The sequence below is a fragment of the Hetaerina americana genome, unplaced genomic scaffold (genome assembly GCF_022747635.1).
Source record: "Hetaerina americana unplaced genomic scaffold, ioHetAmer1.1.p SCAF_45, whole genome shotgun sequence".
NCBI classification, from domain to species: Eukaryota; Metazoa; Arthropoda; class Insecta; order Odonata; family Calopterygidae; genus Hetaerina; species Hetaerina americana.
This window is the reverse complement of record NW_027287041.1, coordinates 589258-600151: the sequence shown is the minus strand read 5'-3', so window position 1 is coordinate 600151 and position 10894 is coordinate 589258. Positions and strand designations below refer to the sequence as shown.

The window sequence follows — 10894 nt, the reverse complement described above, 5'->3', positions numbered from 1 at the left end:
TCTTCTTCTTATATTCATTTCCACTGTTTAATAATAAAGCACCCTCCCCTTTGGAAGTCCTCCTCCTCTTATTTAAAGGCAGTTCAGTTCTTTTAAATTAGTTTTCTATTGTCGTTTCTTTGCTTTCATATCATGTCTCTTCTCCACACATCTTGTGTCCAGTGATACAATGTCCCCAATCGTCACATTTCATTGCATTTTATGAGAATAGGAAAGATTCACAAAAAAGGGCCAGAGACATTGTTTAATATAAGGAGAGATTTAAGTAATACCTTAGGGGATGACACGGGCTTTATAAATCGAATCTTTAACTTTTTTTTGAAGGTTAACTGGTTTAATGGCTTTAGTTTGGATCTCATAATTTTAATGCCTTTTGATTTTAACAATTATTTATTTATTTATATATTTATTTATTCTTTTATTCATAATTAAAAAGTAACTGAAGTTATTAGTCGTCATGACAGTGGTGCAAAATGACCTTAGCTGTCGACACACCCTTCAAACCCTTAATACTAGGAGCGAGAACTATTAAGAATAATAATGATTGTGATCAAAGGATTATCGCCCTCCTTATTATACTTAATGGAGAATTGTGTGATTGAATTTATTTAGCCAGAAACAACGGCGAACATATATATCAATGTGCTCTCTGGTATAATGTGCTCTGAATGGTGTGCATTGTGTCATGGTGTCATTCATTGGTGTGTTTGTGTGTGTGTCATCAACGGATCCATCCATCCAATCATCGTGTCGTCCATCGTAATAAAATAATAGCAAGTAGTATTGTGTTCACTGTTGATAATTTACCCTAATTGCAGTTCATATCATTTGGATCACAATTTATATTAATGACGATTAGAAAAGAAGAAGGACAAGGGACCATTGCAAACATGATCAATGTTGTATCAACGTCAAACACAGGTGATGGGAATAGGAAGGTCTTTATATACAGGGTTCGTCCGGTAAATAAGTGTACTGATTTTTTCCCGCCGCTCCAGGCGTGCCCAGCACCGCTCTGATGGGCTGCGATTGGAGGGGGGTATGTTGGCAAGCGACGCTGAAAAAGGCAGTCGGCTCTGAGCTGTGGTGTAGTGAGGAGCTCTGTTAACGCGAACCTCCACACTTGACCCACGTCACGGAACGCGATGCCGAAGTTTTTGGAGCAGCGTTATTCCATCAAATTTGTGGTAAAGCTTGGGAAATCGTCTACCGAAACTGTCGGTATGATTAACCAGGCTTACGGGGAGTCAGCCATGTCCAGAAACATGATCTTTCGGTGGCACAAGATGTTCGTGGAGGGCAGAGAAGAGGTTGACGACGAGTCTTCGAGAGGTTCCCGATGATGCCTTTGCGGGAGCGTTCCAGGAATGGGAACGCCGCTGGAACAAGTGTATCGACTCACAAGGGTCCTATTTTGAGGAATATTAGCTTAAGATATGTAAAAGTGTAATAAATTTTTTTTCCTGAGCTCAGTACACTTATTCTCCGGACGAACCCTGTAGGCCTTGCATCTTAATCCGTCTTGGCCTCTTGTCTTGGCCATCTTCAATAGAACCCTTAATCCACTTTGAAAACTTGGATGTTTTCTTCTTCAGAAAGCGTTATCAGTGTATAAACAGCTGTCAGTACATTTCTGGAGTAATTTCTTATGATAACTTTTACCAATGCACTTCACCGTAAAATACATGATATGTTAATTCGTAGCTTGGTAATTTCATCAAGTTCCATTTTCAACGACAAACAGTAAAAACAAGAAAGGACAAAAGAAACTATGACATAACTGAGATACCATACGCACAGCTTCGACAATCCACCAAACACAGACCGCTCATTGGGTCGCTCAGTAAACTAGTGCCTAGCTTAGTGCGCAGGGGGGGGGCTACATAGACCATGCGACATGACTGTCAGATTATAACAGTTTGCCAAAGTCCTCTGCTTTATCTTATATATTGTTGTGGAGCATTGTCTTGATGTTCTTATTGAACTTCTTGGTTCATCTGCAAGGGACTCTGTGGCTAGTTTCAAAAATCCTTTCTCTTATCTTAAATATGTCAATTAACAGAGTATTATTTACAATAGCAGTCGTAATTCCACCGTGGATTTGTATGAGAATTTAATCTTTCAAATGATGAAGTTCTTAATCTCACTGCTAGCCAGTGAAGATGTGTCAAAAGAAATTCATTAGTTGGAATAACTTTGGTGCCATAACCTTCTGAAATATAAGTTTTTTTTAACCCTCTTTGTGCGGCGGGCAGATATATATCGGCTCTTGCGTAGGCTATTGTTTAAATCACTGTAACTTATGGTTTTTTCATTAATAATTTATGGTTTTTGTGCTATCGATGGGGGGAATTCCATACAATTATATAACACATTTTTTAATTTTTTATTAGCAATTTTAAATGCTTTTACAAAAAATATAATTCCAACTATGATTTTAGGTTCATTTTTGTACATGTCGGGAAGCTCAGCCTAATTGTCTGCTCCTTTTTCTTTCTGAGTGGTCTTTCCACTATGAAAAGCCACTGAAAGGCTACTAATCTGTGTTCATCTGTAATCTCTTGAATGTGTTATGGTGAGGTGGTGTTGATATATATGACTGCTTGTTCAGACTTTGTTGATACGATGAGAGCACTGCTTTGTAATCATTTTGGTTTCTCTTGCCATCCATCCAATCTAATCAATTGCGCCCTGTGTATTGGATTACATTGTCAGCAGTTCTCTGTGAGTTAGAACTTCCTTTTTTTCTGCCTTTAGATTGTAAGCACATTGCCGCAGTCTCAAGGAAAGGGGAAAAGTCCAAATTCGACTCTATGAGATCAGCCTTCCTCAACAAAATCGAACTATGCAGAGGCTGACAAAAAATTTGCATTTCACTGGTTTTTCTATATTTATTTATAATATATTCTACGTGTCTTTTTGATTCTTTATTAAATTTAAATATCGTAGTTTTATTTAAAAAATGTTTAAAAAAATATTAGTATTTTGTCTAAAAATCAAAATATTTTTGCTTAAAAAAATATTCTTCAAATTAATAATACTGTAATAATCACATTTATTTTTCAGATGATGTAAATGTATAACATCATTATTAACTAAAATATTTTATTTTAAAATAAAAAAACTGCATATTGATATGTAAACTAATAGCTTCATAATGTTTTTTTCCCTAAGGTGATACATTTTCTTAAATTACCCTTCGCACTTCTCACTAAGTACCCCTGGAATCCCCGCCGCACTAAGAGGGTTAATCACTGCAACAACAAAATTTCAACCATTTCTGTCAGGATAAATAAGAGGTTTTTTTTGGTTCATTCGGCCTTTTGAATTGGAAACACTTGATAAGTGTAGCTGAAACTTCAAATGCGGTCTAGTCACAGACCAGGAAGCTTTTCTAACCAAGGAACATTGCCCAATTAACTGAATGCCATGGATTTGAAACAGACTTACTGTTATATGACCCGTGTACAAGGATAGGCTGATCACCAATGCACACGTGCTTGTATAGACCGCAAACAAAACCAGAAAGCAAGATTTGACGAAAAGTGAAATAAAGTATCATTCTCTAAGTTTCAAAGTCATTGATTTATTTCTCAACATAGTCCCAACATTAAGGCTCCCAATGTTTCTCCCAACGTGTAGCAAGTGTTTTCGTATTCCGTCACTGACAAACTCTTCCTACTTTTCTCAAATTCACTTGACTTATTCACAGCTGCACCTTCATCTCATCATAGTCCAAGGTGTAATGATTATTATCCTTTGAGGTGTCTCTTTGAGTTGATAAGGAAGAACATAATGCGGATCACAGAAGTCCTTGAAAGATTGCAGAAAGGGGAATAAGGAGGAGGGTGTTTTGGCATCGGTTCAAATGTCTTAATGGTTTAGCAATAGCCTCTCCAAATTGCATTCGAATTGTTTGTGGAAGAGCGTTGTTTTGTCATAATTTACAAGATTATTATTGGCTGGCCAGGCTGCTGCCATTTTAAAAAACACTAAAAACTCGAATCCAATATGGTGTGATATGCAATATATACGCTATTGATAAGTGATTCGCGATATATATATATATATATATATATACTACCTTGATCAAAAAGTTCCCGGAATAACCACCGTGTGGCGCTCCCATCGTTCCGATTTGAGTTCTGTTTTTTTTGTTAAATTGGTACATCTGTTGTTGATATTCCCTTAAAATCTTAGTGTCATAACTTGACATTTGCAAACGTTACGGTCGGTTTTCGGTATGTCCATCAGTGCTTCCTGCGATTTTTCCATTACTTCCTCTCGGCTGCTAAAACGCGTTCCCCGTAATGGTTTTTTAACTTGATTGAACAGAAAGAAGTCACAGGGAGCCAAATCAGGTGAATTCGGTGGCTGTTGGATGGTATTTGTTGCATTTTTCGTCAAAAAATTACGAATAATGATAGCACTGTGCGATGGTGCGTTATCATGGTGCAAAATCCACGAGTTTTCTGCCCACATTTCTGGTCTCTTTCGGCGAATTGCTTCACGCAAACGTCTCATAACGCCCAAATAATACTCTTTGTTTACTGTCTGGCCTTCTGGCAAAAATTCATGATGCACTACACCGTTGTAATCCATGAAAACCGTCAGCATTGCCTTCTTTTTTGACTGAAAACGACGTGGTTTTTTTGGTCTCGGCTCATTTGGTGAACGCCATTCACTTGCCTGATGTCTGGATTGCGTGTCGTACTCATAAACCCACGTCTCGTCTCCAGTAATGATCCTTTTGATGAATGTGGGATCGGATTCAGCCTCGCAAATCATGTCTTTTGCGACGTCAACACGGTCTCTTTTTTGCATGAAATTGAGGTCTTTTGGCACCAACTTTGCTGCTACACGACGGAAACCCAAATCATTAACCACAATGTCTTGGGCGGATCCATAGGCAATGTTCAAGTCCTCCGCTATTTCTCTGATGGTTAATTTGCGGTTATTGACCAACATTTCTTTTACTTTATCAATTTTTTCACCGACTTTCGATGTCGATGGTCTGCCACTGCGTTCATCATCTTCGATTGACTCACAACCACTTCTGAACCGCTCGTGCCACTGGTAAACGACCGTTTTTTTTAGAGAATCGTTGCCGAAACACTTTTCCAACATTTCCAATGTCCGTGCGCCACTAAATCCGTTTTTTACGCAAAATTTAATACAAGTTCGTTGTTGCAAATTTAAATCCATTTCTGAAATTGTAAAAAATCGCCAACACACACAGAGATAGATGTACTCTTGGCTACGTAACTTTTGCAAATGTCAAGTTATGACACTAAGATTTAAAGGGAATATCAACAACAGATGTACCAATTTAACAAAAAAAACAGAACTCAAATCGGAACGATGGGAACGCCACACGGTGGTTATTCCGGGAACTTTTTGATCAAGGTAGTATATATATATATATATATATATATATATATATATATATATATATATATTTATATATTCCAATATATATGGTGTGATATGCGATTTATAAGCTTTTGATATGTGATTCGCCTTTTGTCATTTTTGAATCAAATCTTCAAAAAGACAAGTTTGCTTTGATGTTTATATATAGTCTGTGGGTCAGTGATCTCGGACGTCCGCTGCTCGTGTTTCATCAAACAATTATTGGCTTTTCCTAGGCTCGCAACCACGATATTTTACCACCCATCAGATTAACATTTGACCTATCAACAGCATCGTCACTACATAATAAACAGCCTTATAAAACGACGATTGAATCTCAGTAGGAGTCACTTTTTAATAGTCATGCTGTTTAAACTCACAAATGTTAACATATATAGCACACAACACTATAACATGTCTCCATACTTCAACTGCTTCTCAAAATACTACACTGGAGGATTAATGTAACGACCTCAAACATAAGCATGTGTGTTGACAGGGAATGTTACTTCCACATGCCAAAAGCAGGAGTGCTTCTGAAGTTCATTTTGTTTGTATGACCAGAACACATCTCCATACTTCATCCGCTTCTCAAAATACTACACCGGATGATAATGTAACAATCTCAAACCTGCAAGCATGCATGTCAATAGGGGGAATGTTACTTCCACATGCTACCAGACAATGAGTGCTCCTGAAGGTCATTTTGTTTGTAGTACCAGAGCACATCTCCATACTTTATCCGCACCTCAAAATACTACAGTTGATGAATGCAACGATCTTAAACCTACACATGCGTATTGATGGGGGAATGTTACTTCCACATGCCAAGAAGGAGTTCTTCTGAAGGTCATTTTGTTTGTGGTCTACATGGCATGTCTGTATTAGTTTTAAGCCTACCTATGTATTTTTGCAATATTCACAAATCGAATGAAGTTATTGCAGTATGTTTTGTCTCATAAAATTGTTTTCTTTCTGCATCAGGGAAACGCTTGTTTAGGAAGAGGAAATTTTTCAATATTCACAAGGTGTGGGAGGAAAATGAGAGCTATAATGGTTATTGCCGGAAAAAAATTAAGTCTTCAATTCCCTCCTCAAGATGGACTACGGAAAACAGTGAAATTCCAGTTGTCACAGTACCTGATTCAATGGAAGCACAGACAGAGCCATCAAATGTCCAAGATCAGCCAGTCCAAGGGGTCAAAGGTAAGTGAATACCACTAATATTTCACCCAAGACATTGACATGTTACAATACACGTCCATAAATGATCGTCTGATCTCTGGAGCAAATTCATAATGCACAACAGCCTCAGAATCAAAAGATCTACGATAGGGGACCCAAAATAACTGGAATGTTGTTATAGATTCGTTAGTTCTCAATATATTTACATTAAATTAAGTTCACCTTCAAAGTATTCCCCATTGACCACAATGAAGTTCTCCAAACAATGCATACAATGTTCGAAACATTTCTGAAATACATTTATCAGGATGTCCTTTAGGCCCCATAATTTTCCCTGTCCCGTTACTTTTGGGTCCCCCCCCTCATATTTAGAAAAATGTATGTTGTATACTTTTTGGTCACGTCTTATAAACCTTTTTAAGTGTAATTCTTCAAATTTTCTCTGTACGGCTAATTAAAGTTTTTCTACTCTAACAGGTAATGAGTCAGAGGCTCTAAAAGCAATCGTATCCTTGAGGGAAACATTAACGGGGATTGAAACAAGATTGATGTGTTTGGAAGGGAAAAAAAGTATCGAAGAAGCTGGAGCTAGGACGGTATCTGAGATCCGGCCGCTCAAGGACTTTCCACTTTCCAATGTGGATGAGTTACAAATGGTTGAGAAGAAATTGACTAATGAAATATACTGGAAACAGCTGGTATGTGTGACTATCACCCCGGCAACTTTCAATCGACCTTGTATCTTAGAGAGACCTGGTTTCTGAGCCACAAAACATTTAATTTCAATCAAAATTGAAATCATATTCATTTCCCTCCCGTCCCTCTCTATCTGTCTTACCCCAAAAATGCCATTTTTTGGCATACAAACTTAAATTTATCTTTATTCATAATGGCCAGGTTTCTGAGCCATTGAAATCTGTTTCTATTCAATTCTATTCATCTCTAAAATGCTTATATGTATATTCCTCTCTCTTCTTATTTTTTTCCAATATATTGTCATACCTTCCTTCTGAATGCACTGACTCAGCCTAATAATTCAACAAATTGGGTTAATCCATGTTGTAAGACCAGCATACTGAGCCACAGATATATGTTCCATTATTTTCCCTCCATATATTTTAAACTGAATCATTTCTTTCTTTATGTATGTTTCCTTTGAACTTTATTCTAACCTCTTCCTTCTGAAGCACCTTCTGAGAAGTCTATTAACTGGATTTATCCTCATGTGGAAGCACCAGGTTTCTGATCCAAACAAAAATTATTTTTCAGTCTATTTGATGAGTGTTTTTATGCGGTAAAAAAAGCCCTACTGACTTTTATCATACATGTTTCTTTCAGGTGCAGGAATTAAGCCATCTTGAGGGTTCTTCTGCAAAAGGATTCATTCGATGCGTGTTGGCCAAGTTGATGACCTTGACACTGGGGTCAAAATACAGCTGGATAGGTTTCAAGAAAAAGAGAGTGTTCAGTACCCTTCTCCTAAAGGATGTGATTATTGGTAGGCATCCCTGTGTTTTATTGTCTGGTTATTAATATTGCTCTTTGATAGTTTTGAAAGTATTAATGTAAAATGGTTTAATTAACACTCCGATATCAACTCAATATTCTCCTAACCAAATGCCCTTTTTTCCACAAGACCAGGTTTCCGAGCCACATGCAATAATATTTCACTTATTTCTCACTACATTCATATCTCTCAATACCAATTATTCATTCTATTTATCTCATCTTCACTATCTCATTAACAACCAAAACACTGTACATCCCCTTTCTTTTAATTAAACCAGGTTTCCGAGCCATTTACAAAACAATTTCTTCTCATAGCATGTATAAAGCATTGTTTTTGTATTTCTTCTTCTAGTTCACTTGCCTCTTCTAATGCTTGAATAATATCTCCATGTCTCTCAACACTTTTTATGATTTCTGTACATTAAGCCCAGGTTTCTGAGCTACTCAAAATAATTGTTGACATATCTGAAACTGTGTTAATCTTCATACTTTATCATTCAACCTATTTTCTCCTTTCCTTTTAACATACCCAGATAATCTTGAAAACCTTGAAGTCACTTTTAACTTTTGCTCTACGAGACCATGTTTCTGAGACAAATGAGTTTGTTTCATTGAGTTGCCATGCTAGAAATTGTGTATTTTGTTATCCTCTTTTAAACTTAAATCTCCTCATCCATCTAAACTCATTTGTTGTTCCTCCTTAACCTCCAAAACTGAAATCAAAACATTTTCATTGAGGATACCAGGTATCTGAGCCACTTTAATTGAATACCAGTGTAAACATAGATGAATTGAATACTCATATATATATTAAGTTATCATATTTGTTTGAATAGCAGCACACATGCTTAAATCATAAATATATATATATATAATATATATATATATATATATATATTATATATATATATATATATATATATATATATATATATATATATATATATATATATATATATATATATATATATATATATATATATATATATATATATATACTTGTGTGTGTGTGTGTATATGAGTAAATAAATATATATATATATATACTTATACATATATATATATATATATATATATTTATATTTATATATATATTCAAGTGCTTAGTAAACGTAATTGCTTTTCTTCCGCAGATGCCATCGCTGCTTCTAAATGGTCGGAGATATCAGAAGCTGATGCGATTGAACATATAAAGGTGTGGCTAAGATCGGCTAAATCTCGTGCTAACTCGATTAATAAGAAGAAATGAATATTAATAATATTAATGTGTTTGGATGGACAGAACGGCATTATCATTCATTGGCTGTTGTCTTACATTAATGTTTTTTGTGCTCTGAATCAACGCATTTTTAACTTGAAGCCCTGAAGTGATATTTCTAAAAGAATGAAGGTCTAGTTTCATTTTATTTTGTCTGTTGTTAATAATTGTTTGAACTCTGGACTTTACTTTGCGTTGTTCTTTGCCTTCATTGTTTTGTTTCGATGTTGGATCAGTTAGGGAACTGTGACGACTGAAATATTTGCGGCCGTGATCCAGAGCTGTTTTCAACCCATTCATATTTTCTGTATTAATGCCTGTCAGTGACCTCAGAGCCTAGTTAACGCTTGTTTAGAAGAGAACTCCATGTTTTGTTTATTTTTTTGGGACTGTTGTGTTCCTTTCCGGATGAGAAATCCTTGTTTGATTTGCCGCATAACGTTCTATGTATTTTTTTAAAAAAATTTTGAAATAAAAATGACTGATTTTTTTTTGTAAATATAATTTTCTAGTTTGGATTTAATCATAGAAGACTTTTAATTTTTTCTTTGTTTTTTTTGTTTTCTTGCATTTGACTATACAATTAAGCATACAGGATGCGTTCCATAATCAATGCAATTTTTTTTTTAAAGTTATTCATTGAAAAATTTGCACAAATTCTTAAAATTCTTCAAAGTACTCTTCTTATGCCTTTGCTCATTTAATCCAGTGACTCTACCATGAACGACACATGCCCTGGACGGTATCTTCAGGGACCTCTCTCGCAAAAGGTCTTCTAGTCACTGTGAGCTGATTAGATCTCTTCTATAAATGAAAAACAGGTTCTTTTCAGGGCTTATTTAATCACAGAGAACAAAAAGAAGTTTCCTGGGATGATGTCATGGCTATAGGAAGAAAATGAGGTGTTTGGCACCTGGTGCTTAACCAGCAACTGGTAGACTTAGTAAGTTGTCATGATGAAGTTGTCGTGATGGAGTTGCCCTGTTATCATGATAGAGTTGCCCTTTTGTAATGGTGAAGTTGCCCTGTTGTGATGGAGTTGCCTTATTGTCATGGTGGAGTTGCCGTGTTGTCATGATGAAGTTGCCCTGTTATTGTGATGGAGTTGCCCTGTCATCATGATGGAGTTGCCCTGTTGTGATGGAGTTGCCATGTTGTCGTCATGGTGTTCCCCTGTTGTCGTGATGGAGTTGTCATGATGGAGTTGCCCTGTTGTCATGATGGAGTTTTCCTGTTGTTGTGATGGAGTTGCCATGTTGTCATGATGGAGGTACCCTGTTGTCATGATGGAGGTACCCTGTTGTGATGGAGTTGCCATGTTGTCGTGATGGAGTTCCCCTGTTGTCGTGATGGAGTTGCCATGTTATCATGATGCAGTTGCCAGATAAAAGAATGTCTTTTCTCATCTTGATGACCCTTTTTCAGAGTCTTTGCTGCACATCTACATGGTAAGTAGCATTAACTGTCTGTCCTTGAGGACAAACTCATAATGGACCATTCCTTGCCTCTTGAAAGAGACAATTCATATGG

The 10894-nt window shown here is 36.4% G+C and overlaps 1 protein-coding gene across 1 annotated transcript in view; it reads left to right on the top strand.

The window, feature by feature from the left end:
• Positions 1-9838, top strand: part of LOC139693246 (uncharacterized) — a 28046-nt gene extending 18208 nt beyond the window's left edge. The window contains exons 6-9 of the mRNA XM_071591352.1: positions 6397-6618; positions 7075-7295; positions 7936-8095; positions 9240-9838. Of these exons, the coding sequence (XP_071447453.1) occupies positions 6397-6618; positions 7075-7295; positions 7936-8095; positions 9240-9355 (719 nt within the window). The 3' untranslated portion in view covers positions 9356-9838. The remainder of the gene's footprint in view (positions 1-6396; positions 6619-7074; positions 7296-7935; positions 8096-9239) is intronic.
• Positions 9839-10894: the final 1056 nt, after the last annotated feature.